Source organism: Panthera onca, chromosome F1, assembly GCF_046562875.1.
Source record: "Panthera onca isolate mPanOnc1 chromosome F1, mPanOnc1 haplotype 2, whole genome shotgun sequence".
Lineage (NCBI taxonomy): Eukaryota > Metazoa > Chordata > Mammalia > Carnivora > Felidae > Panthera > Panthera onca.
The window spans coordinates 38,888,540-38,907,594 of record NC_138355.1 but is presented as its reverse complement, the minus strand read 5'-3'; the positions used below and the strand labels follow the sequence as shown (position 1 = coordinate 38,907,594).

The window sequence follows — 19,055 nt, the reverse complement described above, 5'->3', positions numbered from 1 at the left end:
CAAAAACTAGAGCAAGAGTGTGTGTAGTACTGTGAAAAGAGTGATTGGAGACCAGGATGGCAATAGAGGGAGTGAGATTGTGGATAGCTTTGTAAGACATAGAAGGGTAGTCTTTTTCCATCGGATTAAAAGAAGTTCTAGAAGAGTTTAAAAAGAAGACCAGAATCATATTTTTATTTTGAAAATAATTGCTCTGACAATAATGTGGAAGAGGGACTGGAAGGGGAGCAAGACTAGAAGCAGAGAGACCAGCCAGGAGGCTGTTGGCAGTAGGTCAGGTGAAAGATAGTTTAGTGGTGGCAATGGGATTGCAAGGATTCGTTTGAGTGGAGGGCGTAGTACTTGCATCACATAGAGCCTAAACGAGCTTTCAAGCCACGTGCGCGACTTAAGTAACAGCAGATGCTACCATTTGCTGACAGAGGCAGCAGAGAGGAGCAGACTGGAAGATTGATGAGGTGTGCAGTTTGAGGTACATGATGAAGTTGAAGTGTCTAGCAAGGCAGCTGGCTGTGTTTGGAGAGTAGTACAGATTTCGGAATTTGACTTCTACATTATTGGCATACATAGCATCGTTGAAGTCATGGAGTGACGGGATCACGTAGGAGTAATGTGGAAAATGGGTAAAAGGAGAGAGCCTGCTGGGGACTCCAACACTGAAGAACGTCAGCATGTGAGAACATTGAGAGGAGAAGCCAACACATGGTAGTAAGAGGGAACAAGAAAACTGAAAGATTTATAGTATCAAGAAACCAAGGATTGAGGGAAGAAGAAACGAATGCTCAAATTCCAAATGCTGCCAAGAAGTTAAGGGTTGAAATGTGTTAACTAGATGTGTTAGTTAGGGTTATATTCAGTTGAAATGACAGAAAAGCCACAGTAACAATCTTAGGAAATTTTGACTATTTTTCTCATACATGATTACATTTAAAAATTATACTTTACACGTCTGGTTTTTAACATATCCTTCATGGTCTCAAACTTTAGTGCACATTGAAATCACTTAGAATTTTTAGAAATACTGATGCCTGGCTCCTACTGTGAATACCAATATGTTGGTGTTCAGGTTTGTTTACATAAAAGCCATATATAATGTGCTCTGAGTAAGTTAAGGACATCACAAGAGTAATTCTTGCTTGTCAGCTGAATTTGGAGCTTGATCCCCATGTAGATTGTGGCTGCAGTATCTGTTTGGAGTCAAGACTTGGGTTCAGATCTTGACTCTGTCGCTTACTGGCCTTGTGGTGTAACAAGTCTCTTCTTCGTCAACGTTGATTTCTGTTTTGTCAAATAGAGATCTTAATAATCATCTCACAAGATATTTGTAAAGAATAAAGGTACTTCTTCCACTTACTACCTGCACATCAACAAGTTACTCAATTTCTTTGGGCCTTGTTTACTCGTCTCTAGATTAAATATTATCTACCTATGTTATTATAAGGTTTTAATAGTGCTTAGTGCGAAGGGCTTAATAGGTTATAGCTGTCACTTACACATGTAGTCAGCTGCAAGGTTGCAGAAATTGGAAAAACTGATAGTCCTCAGACAGATAGTTGCTCTCAGGATTTTGCTGCAGCCTGGACACAAAACCCGGGATACATGTGAGGGAAGTGGGTGGGAGGTACGAGAGATTCCTGTTCCTTCCCAATAAGTAGTCAGTGTGTTCCTTTGCTTTCTGTTCTTCCAAACGGATTGAGATAGTAAGGACAATGCACGCATCTGGCTTTTCAGACATTATACATATATTAAAATTTAGGAATATTTGTTAAGGTTATATTAGGCTTAGCTGTCAGCCAGCCAGGGTACGTGTGATAAAGCATATAATAGGTGTTCACTGTGGTAAGCCGCACTGTTTCAGGGGGCTCATCTATGTCAGGAATGAATGAGCCTAATAGAAGAGTCATCATATGACTATATTTCTGCAATTGATTTTTGTCTACTTAGCATTACATTAGCTATCTTTAATACTGATTTTTTTTCAATTAACAACAAAAAAATACATATCCTTGCATATTTTTTATATTTATGTATTTAATAGGCTGCGTGGAGGAGCTATAAAGCCAGGAAGTATTTATGTAAAGTGAAAGCTGCTTGCAAGATTCAAGCCTGGTATAGGTCTTGGAAAGCACGTAAAGAATATCTAGCTATATTAAAAGCTGTTAAAGTCATTCAAGGTTGTTTCTATACCAAACTGGAGAGAACACGGTAATGTATCATAGCTGTGTTAGGGGAGTATGAGGGTCTGTGTGTGTGGTAGCTAAGTCTTTATATAAAATAATACTGCTTATTTCTTTGTCTTTTAAATATTTGCTATGCCTAGCTTGTATGGTTTCTTTTGTTAGTGTTATCTCCACTGATGAAACAAAATAAGACTCTTATTTTTTGAGATAGAGCCTTGATACAATCATTTTTCTTTTTTCTTTTTCTTTTTCTCTTTTTACTTTATATTAGCCCCCCTATTTTACTTTAATGAAGACCTAATTACCAACTTATTTTTGTTCATTGTATTTTCCTGTTCCTAGTTCATTTCTTTGAAACACATTTTCTGAAGCTCTTATCAGATTATCTATATTATTTTTTTATTTCACAGTGTAAGAATTTTCCCCCAGTTACCAGAATTGATGAATTATTATATCAGTGATGGTTTTAAAGATTGTTTTAGGAGAGACTCTAATGTTAGAAGAGTTTCTTGATAAATTCCACAGGTGGAAGCTCAGTGCTTACCATATAAAGATATAGTTGCTGCTATCAGCTGTTAAGGACCAGTAGTACCTAAGTTTCCTGTACCAAAATCTTGAATTTTTCTCATTGGTGCTCAGCTTTATTTTCTAAGAAATGTGGCAACATGATGTAAGTTAAATCCATTCTCAATTTTTATGTGTTACTGCTATGTTGGCCCCTAACGTTTAATCTCTGGCCCTTAGTTTTTAAGTTTTTCTCTAGTTCTCCTTACAGAACATTTCTTTTCAGATATTTGTACGATACCTGGCTTCCCTTTCAAACAAATTTCCATTTCTCATTTGCCTGATGCTGTTCTAATCTCCCAAGTTCTTTTTGTGACCCGCTCCTATCTGCTCAAAGACTCACTTGCAATATGGACCCAGATTTTAGACTCTGCCGTTACTTCTGTCAGCATCCCCTTTATCTAGGCTTTGTGTAGGTCCGGATAATTGTACTTTCTTTTCATCCTGGTTGGAGTTCTTTCTCATTCTAGAAATTCATATTTCTTGCTACGAACATTGCCAATTGCAAAACTTCTTTTTCATTGTGTCATTTCGTGTGTGTGTGTGTGTGTGTGTGTGTGTGTGTGTGTGTGTATGTAGAATTCTGATTGCTAGAATTAAAGTATAAATTGTTCTTTTCCACTTTCTTTTTTTCTTTCATTGCCTTTCTTATTTTTTCTTTCTCTAGTATTAAGTAGTGGGGGGGGGGGGCAATAAATACTTACTGAGTAAATTAAAGAAATTTGTAATTGCTTTCCAATGCCTACTTTTTAGGTTTTTGAATATGAGAGCATCAACAATTATCATTCAGAGAAAATGGAGAGCTATGCTTTCTGGAAGAATAGCTCATGAGCACTTAATGATAAAAGTAGGTAAAGAAAGGGGGAAAAAAGCTCATTTGCAAAGAGCCATTTTAGGAAAGAAAACAAAAGGAATTGGTTTTTTTTGTTAGCTATACATTTATTTTAAACACGTCATTGCAGTCAACTAAAAATTATATTCACCCTTAAAAATGCACTTTATGAATATATTAATTTGTATATTTATATTTAAAAACTATTCTGAAACCCAAGTTTGAAGTAAATTTTAGAGTAAATAATTTATTTGGAGAGAGTCATAATAGGTGTAGCATATTTTGTCTACTATAAGTCAAACAATAAAAATTTTTTAAACTACAATTGGTGGCCTATTCAAAATATTTAACATCAAAGTTTTAGAATAGCTGCAGTACCTATAGTCTTTTATTAAAGAAAGCAAAATTAAAATTTTATTTGTAAATTTCAATGTAATATTCACTATTATTATATAGCTATTATTATTATGCCTACTAGTGTATATTTACTAATTTGATCCTCATAAAAACCCTCTGGTGTAGTGATTATTAATTGAAGTAGTTAGTATTCTTATTTTACAAATGAGGAAACTGAGGTCTAGAGAGGTAAAGTGACTTGCCCAACGTCATCCGGCTAGTTGGTGGGGAATCTATGTTGTAAAACAGAACGAGTGCCCATTTTAATTTATATACTTCTTTAGGTTTCTTAGAATTGGTTGTCAAGATGTTATATAATCGAGGAGTCTAAGATGTGCTGGTTCTGAGATGTAGTCTTTGGTTCTTAAAGCAACAGACAGCTTCCCTGGTAGTTGTTTATAATGCCCATTCTGTTCTCTATATTGCTAGCACTTTTATTAAATGTATTTGTTCTTTGGTAACATTAGTCCTTTTCTCCCTCACAATGAGAAGTATCAGGAAGATGAGAGGGAAAGAACACCAGATATCTATTGACCTTGGCTTGCACCTTCATAAAAACCTAATTTTTAGCTGTAGAAATTACATACAGTCACCTTATATATGAAATATGACATTCTTAAGCTAAAAATGTAAAAAAAAAAAAAAAAAACAATCGTAATTACACCATCTCATTTTTCATTGAGAAATTCAAAAGCCTCCAGTGGGTTGAAATTATTATTCCTTTCTGTTAAGTCACTCACAAATTTTTCCTTGTAGAGACATCAAGCTGCTTGTTTGATTCAAGCGAATTTTAGAAGATACAAAGGAAGGCAGGTCTTTCTTCGGCAGAAGTCTGCCGCTTTGACCATACAGAGATATATACGAGCCAGGAAGGCCGGGAAGTGTGAAAGGATAAAATATGTTGAATTAAAAAAATCTACAGTTGTTCTACAAGCACTAGTGCGCGGTTGGTTAGTAAGGAAAAGAGTAAGTATTTTTAAGTACAATACCTCAGTCTTAAGAAATGAAGGTGTGTGGTGTTAAATTGTGTTAAGAAATTTTAGATTTTGGAGAATAATTTCAGAACTAATAATATAACCAGTATAACCTCTCAGCTTCTGCAGAGGCCTATAACAAGATCACTGGTTGCTATAGATTTTTGTTTTATGAGCCTGTTTCTCATAGATGCTCACCAAAAATGCAAACTAATTTTTTTCTTGTAATGAATCTTAACAAAGAAACTGAAAGAAGGATGAGGGAGGAGCTCCAAATGTGAAGGAGGTTGTCATTCAAGTAGCCTTTTGCTACCACCCAGCAACTCTGAGGTGTTGTTAGCTACTGTTCCTGTGATAACTTCCACATCTTCAGCAAGAAAGAATCCCTCCCGGGGAGGTCACAACGTTTTTGGCATCAATGTGCAAAGCGCTGTCAAAGACAAAATACTTAAATTTGAAATTAAAAAGGAGAAATCTCTTCTACTGTGTTCATTAAATACAAATTAGAGGTCTAAAGGCCACTATAGAGAGGTTTTGCTGCAAAGAGTCTTGTGCTAGATTTGTGCTAGACTGTCTAATAACCGGAGAAATCCACTCAGATAATTTTGTCTGACTTACTATCACCGTCTCCCAACAGTTCTCCCAACATTTTTGTGAGTACTGTATTCATAGACTTCTCATATTATAGTTAGTACATCGAAAGCTTTATTTACTGTTATTGTGTAGTCCAGTTAAATTAAATGCTGTTCTTTAGTAAAGTGCCCAAAATATAATTTTGCTTTTTTATACTCTGAGTTAGGGGGTACACATTTGGAAATATTGTATAGTAAAAGATTATAATCACTTTGAGTTCCATCAATGTAAATAATTTCAGTAATTAAAAGTTAATTTATTATTGCTAATTTATATAATTCAGTATGGAGGATATACAAAAATAAACACTGATCGATTGTCTTAAGAGTCAAATGTGCGGTTAATTTTTTATTTCTCTTTTAGATTTCAGAACAGAGAACCAAAATTAGGCTTCTTCACTTCACAGCAGCTGCATATTGTCACCTGTCTGCTCTTAGAATTCAAAGAGCATATAAACTTCACATGGTTATGAAGAATGCTAAGAAGCAGGTTAATTCAGTCATCTGTGTTCAGGTTGGCTTTTCCTTTACAGTAAAACTATGTGGTAGAATTTTTGTTATGAATTTTTTATTTTAATAAATAATTTCAAAATACCTTATGCTAAGATCATATAATATTTAGCCTTTTGCTTTAGGATGACATATTTAGGATGGCTTGATGGGCTAGAAATAGGTTGATGTTTTATGATACAGGAATAAAGCTATGAATTATTTTCTGAAATAATTGTACTCATTTATACTTGTAGCAAAGTCTGAGAGTACCTGTTTTTCTACATTCTTGCCAACACACAGCATTAAAAGACTCTGGGTTTTGCTGTTTTGATGAATGGCAAATTGTATCTCATTTTTGCTTTGGATTTCCTTTGATTGCAAGCAGTTCTAAAAAATCTTTCGTGTGTTGACTATTCAAATTATTATCTGTGTATTGTGTGCTTTTTCTTAATGTATGTATATATGGGTTGTTTTTTCCATATACTTTGCCCATTTCTCTTTTGCATCTTCTTTTTTCTTATGATTTATAGGTTTTTATGTATTCTGGGTAAGAACTCTGTATACATTAACATATACTTACATATAAAATACTGAGTTAGAAAACAAACTGCAGAAGAACACATACAGCTTGATAGAATTTATATAAATTATGAAATGAAGGCCATGTTGTACAGGGTTAAATTCACACCCTCCCCCCGCTCAGTGAGTGCTAGAGGATTTGTACCAGATGGAGTGGAGAAGTAATGCCACTGGGGAGGATTGAAAGATATCAATCTAATGTTCTATTTATTTCATTTATGTATGCATGTGTATGTATCTATTTATTTATTTTAAAAACCTGAAGTTAAAAAAAAAAACAAAGCCTCTAATGTTTTAAACAGAGATGGTTTCGAACAAGATTACAGCAAAAGAGGTTTGCTCAGAAATGTCACAGTGTCATAAAAAGTCAGCGTGAACTTCAAGAACATATGAGCCAGCAAAATAGAGCTGCATCAGTAATACAGAAAGCAGTACGCCGTTTTCTCCTCCGTAAAAAAAAAGAAAAAATTAATAATGGAATCACTAAAATTCAGGTAACTGAAAACATTACGATGTTAGTTCCAGACTCTGGTTTATAATTCACCTACGTGAGACATCTAACGTGTTAAAAACACAGCCACATATATTTTAAAAAGCTGAGGTTCACCAATAAAATAACTCATAAATGCTATGTCATTGATAAGCCCTTTATTTTCAGATTTCCCTAGAGACATTTATGATGAAGACGTGAAAAAATACCTTAGCATTTAAAATAGACTTAGAGGGGCGCCTGGGTGGCGCAGTCGGTTAAGCGTCCGACTTCAGCCAGGTCACGATCTCACGGTCTGTGAGTTCGAGCCCCACGTCAGGCTCTGGGCTGATGGCTCGGAGCCTGGAGCCTGTTTCCGATTCTGTGTCTCCCTGTCTCTCTGCCCCTCCCCTGTTCATGCTCTGTCTCTCTCTGTCCCAAAAATAAATAAAAAACGTTGAAAAAAATAAAAAAATAAAAAAAAAAAAATAGACTTAGATATCTTTGGTCAGTGAATGATGCTTCAGGTTACATACAGGAATATGATATATATTTTTCTTTCCAGAAAAATTGATTTTGCTATTTATTAGAACCTGACTTGAGATTTTATTTGCAAAGTGTCTGATTACATCATATGAATTTACGGAAAATACTTGTTTTGTAGAAATAGTTATAAATATAAATTCAAAACATCATGGATTGTAATCTTACAATCACTGTGTTTTGTCTCTTTAAGGCATTATGGAGAGGATACTCTTGGAGGAAGAAAAATGATGGTACAAAAATTAAAGCTATACGACTAAGTCTTCAACTTGTTAATAGGGAGATTCGAGAAGAAAACAAACTCTACAAAAGAACTGCTCTTGCACTTCATTATCTTTTGACATATAAGCACCTTTCTGCTATTCTTGAGGCTCTAAAGCACCTAGGTTAGTTTGTTTTAACAATAGCTTGTATGAGGGTAGAAATGCATTTTTACCGTTGAGTGTGCAAAGAGTGTTATAATACAATATTAGCTAAAACTTCATTTTGTTGCTGTGAATTAATTTCTCTCTCTCTCTTTTTTTCTCCTCCTTTCAGAGGTAGTTACTAGATTGTCTCCACTTTGCTGTGAGAACATGGCCCAGAGTGGAGCAGTTTCTAAAATATTTGTTTTGATCCGAAGTTGCAATCGTAGTGTTCCTTGTATGGAAGTCATCAGATACTCTGTGCAAGTCTTGCTTAATGTCGCTAAGGTAGTAACATTTTGATAATGAGTTGTTCATTGGTCAAGAAATCTGATCCAGCAAATTAAGTTCATGCTTGCTCACCACTGGAATTTAGATCGCCAAGTTAGAATTACTTTGTGGGCAAGAGTCTTAGGTGGGGGAAATGTTTAATGCATTAACATAATTATACATAGAAACACTAATTTTTTATGATTTTATTTCTTGTCTTTATGATATTAATAACAATGATTACTAACATTTATTGAGTACTTACGATGCGCTAGCGTTTTTCATGCATCATTTAATTTAGTTCATAACAATATCCTCTGAGGCAGTTCATGTTATTCTTGTTTAATAGAGAAGGAATAGTAATCCTTATAGAAATTAAGCCTCCTGCCTCAGCACTTGAATGTGATAAGTGGTAGGGCTGAATTTGGATCCATTTTTTGTCCACCTCTGGAACTGGTGTTCTTATTCACTGCATTGTATCCAAGCAGTAGAACCTCTTATAATCATGTCTGGCAAAACATGATTAAGATATTGCTTCAACTTAGTTACCCTGTATGTCATACTGTGTATAGGTATTAGAATTTACGTTTTTGGCGTTGGACTGGTGGCAGATATCTGTACTAAACTATAAATGCATGTAATCAAAAGTATTGAGATGACAAATTTCTTTTCCCCAACCAACCCTTCAGCCACAACTTAGAGCACTTTATCCAGTATTTTCTTTCTGAGAAGGAGTGGTTAAGAACACCAGTGTTCAGATCATAGCTCTGCAGCTTACTTTAGGTTACTTAGCCTCTTTGTGCTTCATGTTCTTTAACTGTAAAATGGGTACAGTAATAGTATCTACCTTATAATGTTATTGTGAGGATAAAGTGAGTCAATATATATAATGTGCTTCATACATAGACGTACCAAATAAATGTGAACTGCTAATATTGTTTTGTTGTTATTTTTGTCTTAGTATCCTTCACATGATTTGTTCCCAGGCAAATTTCAATATGAATCTAGTGATACAATGAGATAATTGAGGCAGGAAAAATATCTCCTAAATTTACTAGTTTCAAATTTATTTTATTTTAAAGCAAGTGCATCTTCCTCTCAAGAAGCATGCAGTAGGGTAACTAATTAAATCTTAGCCTTTATCAGTATTTTACCCTATGATTAACTATCACAGATAAGTTCTGTTTTTCCTGAGAGATTCTCACTAAAATTGCCCTGTTTTTGAGTTTGTTTTTATTTACTTCAAGGTGTTCATGTTCAGGGATTCTAGATTTGATTCACATTTTATGGCACTTTAAAGTAGGTGGGAAGAGAAAAATTACAGTGCAGATATGCATATAAAATGGATTCAGAAATGATAGTAATATCAAAAATTCATTTCATGAAGTCCCTTGCACTGGCTGTAGATAGTCCAAAAAGTTGGTCCTAAGCTTTCTTTCCGCTTGGGCTATTTCTAAGAGCATATGCATTTATTATAACTTTTGCTTTCTTTCTGTTCTCTTCAAGTATGAGAAAACCACTGCAGCAGTTTACCATGTAGAAAACTGCATAGACACACTATTGGACCTTTTACAAATGTACCGAGAAAAGCCCGGTGACAAAGTTGCAGACAAGGGTGGAAGCATTTTTACAAAAACTTGTTGTTTGTTAGCTATTTTATTGAAGACAACAAATCGAGCCTCTGTAAGTATTAATTATCTTTCTTTCAGGTATCTTTCTAGGTTTTCAGGTCTAAGACTTTTACACTTTTCCTTCAGTAATTATCACAATTTTTAATTAAGTTCATTTATTTATTTTGAGAGGGAGAGAGAAATAGAGAGCAAGTGGGGGAGGGGCAGAGAGAGAGAGAATCCCAGGCAGGCTCTGCACCATCGGTACAGAATCCAACACGGGGCTCGAGTTCACGAACTATGAGATCATGACCTGGGCCGAAGTCAAATACTTAACTGACTGAGCCACCCAGACACCCCAGTAATTATCACAATTTAAATAGGGTTTTGTATATGTTCAAACCTGCCTTTTTTGTTGATATAAGAGGTGTTTCTAACATATTAAAGAAACTGAATTTCAAAAATAAAATGTACTATGGCTATAGAAATAGCCATTTCCCTTTTACTTGAGGAAAGAAACAAGTGATCCTATCCAGGTAGAAAACCACATATATGTGGCTCCACATCTTCTTGTTGTAACCCGTAAGTACATTTCAAGTTTTTCCATGGTGAGACCTCTCTAGGTGTTACAGTCGGCAGAGAGTTGACCGTAGGCTGTAATAGGATTCTGGCCTTCACTGTGAGAACAAAACCACTGAAGGATTTACGTAAGAGAGTATGCTCCAGTTTGGGTTCTAACATGACTTTGGCTACTGATTGAAGAATAGATTTGGGAAAATGTGGATGTATGAAGACCGTTCAGTGTGGATGTAGGGAAACCAGGAAGGAGGGAAATAAGAGATAGAGATAGAGAGAGATAGAGATAGAGATAGAGATAGAATTATAGATATAAATATTAATATAAATATAAATATAGATACAGTGGTCTGGGTAAGAAATTGTACTTGACCTAGGGTTGTATTATAAGAGACAAGTGGATAACGTTGGAAACTAGGAAGAGAGAAAATTCACAGGCTTTGGTAACTCAAATATTTGCCTTTTTTATAATTGTCTTACAAATTAGTTTATATAATGTTAACCAATCTAACTGCTAAATTTGGAAAGAATGGCTTTTGATTTTGTTAAAAGCTCGTAAGTTTACACTATAGTGGTTCTTATTGTTGCTTTTACTAGCATAGAAGGGCTACAAAATTGTTCCCAGTTTTAATAAATGTACATTTTCTTTTTTAGGATGTTCGAAGTAGGTCCAAAGTTGTTGACCGTATTTATAGTCTCTACAAACTTACAGCTCGTAAACATAAAATGAATACTGAAAGAATACTTTATACCCAAAAGAAGAATTCTTCTATAAGTATTCCATTTATTCCAGAAACACCCATAAGAACCAGAATAGTTTCAAGGTAAGCAGTAAATGTACTCTATAGTTTTGTGCCACTATCCATTCATTCATTCATTCATTCAGCAAACATTACTGAGTATGTACTATAAAGCAAGGTACTGTGCTGGAGAGTGGAGAAACAACATATGAGTAAGAATAGAATCCTTGGTAACTCTAAAGTAGACGATCTCAGTAAATAATGAAGCAATAACACCGTGGCTTTGGGTATTTACTAGTCATTCAATAAATTCATTGTATTAAATAGTTAAGTGCTAAGTCTGAAAATTAGCTTTTTATAAGCTTTGGCGTATAAACTTTTTTTTCCTGCATGTAGGACAAACTATTCTGCTTGGAAGCTGCCAAAAATCCCTCGTGGCCAAAATATCAACTTCCAACTCCTCCCATAATCCTCCTGGTACTTGAAATTTCTCCTTCTAGAGAAGTTCTTTATGAGACCTTGCATGAGTTTCCTAGAACTGCTGTAAAAAATAACCACAGACTCATTTATTCTCTGAACATTCTTGAAACCAGAAGTTCAAAACCAGGGTGTCAGTAAGGCCTCACTCTCTCTGAGGGTTCTGTGGCAGACTCTGTCTTTGACTTGCAGTTTCTGTGACTCTAGGTGTTTTTTGCTTGTTGCTGTATAACTCCATTCTCTGCCTCTGTCTTCACATGGGCCTCTCCTCCTTCTCCCTCCTCTGTGTCTCTTAAAAGGACATATGTTGGATTTAGGGCCAGTTCCAATAATACAGGATGATCTTATCCTAAGATCCTTTAGTTATGTTTATCTGTGGAGACCCCCTTTCAGAATAAGGTAACATTAACAGATGCTAAGGATTTGGATGTGGATGTATCATTTTGGTGTGGGGGCCACCATTCAGCCAACAGCCAACCTATAGAGATAATAGTAGCTTAACTAGTTTAAGACATGTAACTTTAGAAGTTTAAAAAAAAAATGGGTGTTAGCTTACCTGGTTAACCAAGTAGACACCTCCATCAGTGTCAGAGTAAGAATGGTATAGAGTTGAACCCTGTGCTTTAAGGCGCTGGACTTGTGATTATTGTACAGCATGGAATTACATAGTTCAGGAGAATGACCATAAATAAGCAAATAAAGTATCAAAGATTGTGGTTGCTATTAGGATAGAGTATCACTCAGAGGGCCTGCTAAAATTGCTGTGACTAGGAAATTGTCTCTGGGATATAATTACAAGAAGTAAAAGTAAGGAAGGACAGAAGATAGAGTGGGAAGGGACGTTGAAGCGTGGGTTTTGTTTTGGGTAAGTCTGAGGTGCCTATGAGAAATTAGAGGAAAAGACAAACAAGCCATTAGAAAATCAGGGCTGTGGTTCTGGCCAGAAGAATCAGTCTAGAGGTTTAAATTAGGTAATCATTAGATTCAGGAATCATTAGGTAGCATTCAAGACCACCGCAATGAACGTGATCACCTCAGGGGAAGAGAATACCTAGAAAAGAATGCCCCAAACTGACCCTCAGAGTAACCCCAATTTCTCCAGAATTGAGACAAGAGAAAGAACCAGCCAACAGCTCTGGACAGGAATTGCTGACTGGATAGACGCTGTTCCAGACTGGCGGCACATCAGCCCTTCAGCTTGCTGCTAAGAGGCTGTTAGATGAGGTGTGAAACTTGCCCCTTGGACTCAACAAGATGGAAGCCAGTGGTGAGGCAGTGACACAGAGTCATGAGGACTGCAAACAGGTGCAACACATCAGATGAAAAATTGATGAGTCTATAATGATACTAAAAAAACTCATTGCTTACCCTTGAAGGATGCTAGAGAAACCACTCATGATACTTACTACGGGTAAAAGGAAGGAGTCAAGTCTTTCCCATTTTTTTTTTTTATACATACTATATCTTAGGTAACCAAATGGTTGTTGTAGAAAAGTTTTCTATAAAAAAAATTCTGTTTAATAAATGCAGAAGGTATATGAAACTATTATTATTTTGTAGCCCCTCAAGAAATAATAGGTGTGCTCTGGGCCATGAACATGCATGTTTGATAAAAGCTTTAGATGAATTAAATCGATGTTTGTGGCAGTAGTCAAATCCATTGATGAATCTCAACATCACAAAAAGATAAGACCACCCGATATTGTGTCTCCTGGTACACAAGACCATCTAAATATGATTCTTGTCACTAAAACAAACCTGAATCACCTCACACCTTTTTGTGCTACTCTAATAAGTGTGACCCCCAGACCAGTGCCAGGCTGCAAAGTCTGTTACTGCTCTGTGTTGCTAAAAGTTCAGGAGCATAGAGTCAGCATTTAGAAAGTTAGGTAGTAATTTAACCATGCTACTACATAGTTTGTAAAGTCAGGTTTATTGGGATACAGTTTACATACAGTAAAATTCATCCTTTTTAAGTGTAATATTTGTTGAATTTTTTATGACAAAATTCGGTCTTCTGTTATAGAGAACTGTAGGAACATTCTTCTGTTAGAAGGTCTAAATTGGAATTATAATACTGATTTAAGGGACAAGTTTGTTATTATTTATGAATTTATTTATGACCCAGAATTTATAACATTAGAACTTCAGCTATGACTTTTACATTTTATTGAAGCAACATTAAAATTTTATTTTAAAATAATCAAGTTAGCATTTTCTGAGTTTACCTTATTAATAAAAGATTTAATTGGTTTTGATGAACTAAATTAACTTATGATGTTTTATTTCCTTCCTTCCTTCCTTCCTTCCTTCCTTCCTTCCTTCCTTCCTTCCTTCCTTCCTTTTCTGCCTGTCTCCATTTCTGTGACTCAGCACTTCTCTGCCAGGCATAAATCCTACAGTGTTGACAATGCACTATTTTTTGACCTGGGTTAACATTAGCAGCTTGCTTTATAATTACTCATTATAACAAACTGTGTAATAGTTGCAAATTGAAATTTTGATTGCATATTTCACAATATAACATAAAAATAGCACTTGCTTGAAACTTATTAATGAGGACCATTTCTATATATGATTTCTACTTAAGGAATTGGTAAGTTTTAATACTAATTATGTTTTTAAAACTGTAATTAACATGAATGAATAACTAGCTTCCCCTTTTTTTCAATATAGTCACTTTTTTTAGGTAGAATTTACCAGCAGTGTATACATGCACCCTTTATATATGTATGCAATTCAGTGACTTTTGACAAACGTGTACAGTTGTGAAACCAGTACCAACTGAGATAAAATATTTCCATCACACCCAAGTTACCTTGCGCCTCTTTGTAATCAGTTGTCTCCTTTTAGCCCCTAGATTCAGGCAACTACTAATCTTATTTCAGTACTTTTAGTTTTGCCTTTTTTATATGGTTACCCAGATGGAATCATACAGTATATAGCTTTTTGTGACTGGATTCTTTTTTTAGCTTACTGTTTTTGAGGTTTACTTATGTTGATGCATAAATTAAAATTTCATTTCCTTTTATCACAGAGTACTATTCCATTGTATGGCTATACCACGCTTTGACCACTTAACAATTGATAGATATTTGGATTTTTAACAGGAAAGAATAAGAAGATGGAAATGCATATCATAGTAGGGATTTATGTGAGAAAGATGTATGAGCTCCCCTCTGACGAATGCTATTTTCTTAATGAAGTATGAGATTATAAACATTAGCTCAAAAGCAGACCAGGGAGGGTATGTATGGAAGGGACATTTGAAAAGAAGAAAGGAATAAAATGGTTATCTTGGAGAAAGAGGAAGCATACTCGGCAATTTCAAGCACCCATTTAACTTTGTAATTATTGACATAAAATCAGTCAGCCTGCTTCTGCAATTTTTCTTTTCTTCCTATTCAGCTGTACAGGAATGGAGAAGGCAGATATTTGAATTCAATTTGGAATCCAAATAGAACCTTCCATTTGAATTTAATAGAGAACAATAGCGTTAATGAAATTTGCTAAGGGGATTATATTGATGGCCCTAAGCTAGACAAGGAGGGAAGTGAGATCAGCATTCGGATGGATGGATGGATGGATGGATGGATGGATGGATGGATACATGTTGAGGTCAGTGAATCAGAGATCTTAGGGTGGAAGAATATGTGCAGTGAACGTATTAAATCAAAAGACATGGATAGATCAGAAGTGGTGGGAGAATGGCAGCCTCAGATTGAGATGTCAGTGGTGGGGTACTTTCTGGGGATGACAAAGGCTCTTATGTGATCTCGTAGAAAAGGGTTGGTTAATGTAGAACAGAAGGAAAGGGGCAAAAACTGACAGAAGAGGTTGTTGGCTTTTGGGCTGCATGAATGTTGAAGTTACTAAGAATGGTGGCAAAAGTTGAGAGAAGATCAAGAACCAGGTTTACAAAGAACAAAACACCGGAGGTTGACAGATGACCCAGAGGCAGTGGTGAGCTAAACAGCATAAACTTCAAAGGAAGAAGGATGACAAGAAATGCCTGAAAATAGTAAACGGCAATAATATGAAGCCCTCTCACCTGTTAAAAGGGAAGCAATGTGCTCAGGAGTAGCCACATTTTAGTTCAGACAAAACAGTGAAGGTAACCCCTTGAAGAGAAGAACTTTGTTAATGCAAGATTTTTATTCTTTTCAGACTTAAACCAGATTGGGTTTTGAGAAGAGATAACATGGAAGAAATCACAAATCCCCTACAAGCTATTCAAATGGTGATGGACACACTTGGCATTCCTTACTAGTAAATGTAAACATTTTCAGTATGTACAGTAAAAAGAACTATTAAAGCTAATCATGCATGTGTAGAGTGTTTTTGGCTTTCTTTTGTACAACTTCTAAAATCCAATTTTGTATTAAAATTAAAATGTATATATATATATATATGCATATATATGTATAAAACAATAACTAAACTGTTGTTCTTTTGTTATTTTATGGCTTTATGATTGTGAGAAACCACTATCTCATGAAATGATTATAACACTTATTCGTGTCTGTTACCTTAAAATATTATATTAGTCTGAATATAATCATATTCCAGAAGGGAAAAGAATAGCTTTATTACTCTCATTTTATAGATTAATTGAAGCATTTTTCTAAAACAAGTTTTGAAAATACGAGATTCTGCCAACACACTTAGAAGTGACAAGGGGATAAAATAATCTCACAAATGCCCCCAGACAACATCTCCATTTGTTTCCTTGACGGACTGGACCATCCAGACAGGCAGGGGAGCTCCTCTAGGGAAATTAAACTCCACCTGCCCTTGTATATACTAACAACCCTTACCTTTGAACTGATTGGAGTTCTAATTTGACCTGGAAAGAGTATGATGTTGCTTACAAGAGAAACTTGTCACCTAGTCATATACATAGACCTGATAATGATTAGGTGTTAAAACCTAATTTGGTATTTTCAACAGTTTTGGGTCACTATTACCAATACTAACCCAGTGTGGTTTCAGGGCCACCAAAGCCTAATTCCAGTGGCTGTTTGAAATCTGATAGTGTCCCAAAATGTGTCCATATATGGAAGCCATAAAAGGTTTTAACTTTTAAATGAATCAGTAGTAGCTAAAAATGCAGAGACCACTTAACTACTTAGTTTTCTAATTTGTTAGAATAAGGATTACACCTAATTAATCTGAAATCGGCTGAGATTTGGTTAGGATAGCTCTGAAGACCGTTGTGGTATATCAAAGAATATATTGAAGTTAACTCTAGAATTTGTGATATTTCTTTGCTATTTTTTTTCTCCCAATAAAGTGTTCTAGGAATTCTTAGTACTCAGTATTTTTCAAACATGATTTTTGTTGACTCTCCCAAATGCTCTGGGTTTTTTTTCTTTCATTTAAAGGAATTGTAGTATAAGAAATCTATTTTTTTTAATGTTTTTACTTATTTTTGAGACAGAGAGAGACAGAGCATGAGCAGGAGAGGGGCAGAGAGAGAGAGAGGGAGACACAGAATCTGCATCAGGCTCCAGGCTCTGAGCTGTCAGCACAGAGCCCGACGCGGGGCTCAATTCACAGACTGAGATCATGACCCCAGCTGAAGTGAGACGCTCAACAAACTGAGCCACCCAGGCACCCCAGAAATCTATTTACCTTAGTAAATTAGGCTAGGATACAATGTTTATTGGTATTAATTTCCTTTAAGATGATTTTAACCAAAAAGTATTTGCACCAGAAATATTTCTATGAAGTTAATACATGTAAGATGACTTCCACGTGTTAAAAATTTTTCCGTTGTTGAAATTCAAACTAATCTTTTAAAATTTTATGTAATATCCTATATTTATATTAAGAGCATTTCTCCCAAATTTATGTGATAAATCCATATCATGATTCTAAGACCTAAAAGCTAAAAGGCTTGCGTGTCTGTGTTGTATGTCATTGTATATTGGTTGGGAGGACTGGTTGAGAAGAAATGAAGCCTATTACTTCAGAAGTAGCTCTTTTCTACAGAGCTAGTACATTATATTAAAGAAGGAAAATAAATGTATTCACTGCAATCTAATTTTAGTTCACATGAGTTTATTATTAATGGTGAAGTTAGGTGAATTTCAAATTAACCTTCCTGTTAACCGTAATTAACCCAAATGTCCAGTAGATGTCATTATAACCATACTGTGTCATTTTTTAAATTTAGTTTTAAATGATAGATAAATGTATTGTTACATAGCTATGATTTCTACAAATAAAATCCATGCTTTAGATCCTTGGAAATTTTATCTACATATTCCTAGCACAGCTTGTTATTCCTATTATACTTCGGCTTCATGCTTAAGAGGAAGAAATTCACAGTATGCATTCTGTATTCAGAATTGTTGAATTTTTCTCAATAGGTAGGTGACTTTTTTCCACACTTATTATCTTTAGAGCTTCTAATTTTTGCTTATAGCAATGAAAGCCTAGTACGTTTAAAAATCTTTACTGATTAAGAAAATACTATAGCAATTGGATTGCTTGTTGCTAGTAGCTACATTTTGCTAATAGTCTTGCTTGCTTGCTTATTTATTAAAAAAAAATTTTTTTTTAATGTTTATTTACCATTGAGAAAGAGAGAGAGAGAGCACCTGGGAGGGGCAGAGAGAGAGAGGGAGACACAGAATCTGAAACAGGCTCCAGGGTCTGAGATGTCAGCACAGAGCCCGATGAGGGGCTGGAACTAACTAACTGTGAGATCATGACCGGTGCCGAAGTTGGACACTTAACCAATTGAGCTATTCAGGCATCCCCTATTTATTTTTTTAAGTAAACTCTACCCTCAACATGGGTAGAGGGGCCTAAACTCACGACTCCAAGATCAAGAGTGGTATGCTCTACCAACTGAGTCAGCCAAGTGCCCATCTAATAGGCTTGGTTTTTAATTTGTGTATTCAAATAGCCATTGATTCTTGGTGTAAAGAAAGAGTGATAATCTGTCTTTCTGTTTTCAATAAAGAGGGAGAATTCCAATGAAAAAACTTTGCTTATAACTTACCAGAATTAAAAATAGTGGAAATATTTATTTCCAACTAATATTTGAGAGCATGTTTGTTTTTGAGTGTGTGTACAAACTCCCAACCCATGTAAAGGAAGAAGGAAATATTCTAAAAACTTGATTATTTTACAAAATGTTTATGGAGGATCACTTAAAGTAGCTTCTGAAGCTTATATAAATTAAGGACTTTTTTACCTAAAAAAATTATAGATGCCTATTTCAGAAACAGGTTTTAGGCCATAGTTTTAGTCTATGAATAATATTCTATTATTACTGCAGATAACTTGTTTGTTTGTGAAAGTGGT

The 19,055-nt window shown here is 35.2% G+C and overlaps 1 protein-coding gene across 5 annotated transcripts in view; it reads left to right on the top strand.

The window, feature by feature from the left end:
• Positions 1-16,071, top strand: part of ASPM (assembly factor for spindle microtubules) — a 56,100-nt gene extending 40,029 nt beyond the window's left edge. For 4 of the 5 annotated variants that reach the window (XM_060644015.3, XM_060644014.3, XM_060644018.2 and 1 more), the window contains 10 exons: positions 2,039-2,205; positions 3,498-3,591; positions 4,729-4,938; positions 5,943-6,092; positions 6,952-7,143; positions 7,855-8,047; positions 8,199-8,353; positions 9,842-10,018; positions 11,176-11,345; positions 15,906-16,071. In XM_060644015.3, the coding sequence (XP_060499998.2) occupies positions 2,039-2,205; positions 3,498-3,591; positions 4,729-4,938; positions 5,943-6,092; positions 6,952-7,143; positions 7,855-8,047; positions 8,199-8,353; positions 9,842-10,018; positions 11,176-11,345; positions 15,906-16,008 (1,611 nt within the window). In that variant the 3' untranslated portion in view covers positions 16,009-16,071. Of the gene's footprint in view, positions 1-2,038; positions 2,206-3,497; positions 3,592-4,728; positions 4,939-5,942; positions 6,093-6,951; positions 7,144-7,854; positions 8,048-8,198; positions 8,354-9,841; positions 10,019-11,175; positions 11,346-15,905 lie in introns of those variants that run through there. The other variant, XM_060644016.3, reaches the window with a different exon arrangement.
• The last annotated feature ends 2,984 nt before the right edge of the window (positions 16,072-19,055 follow it).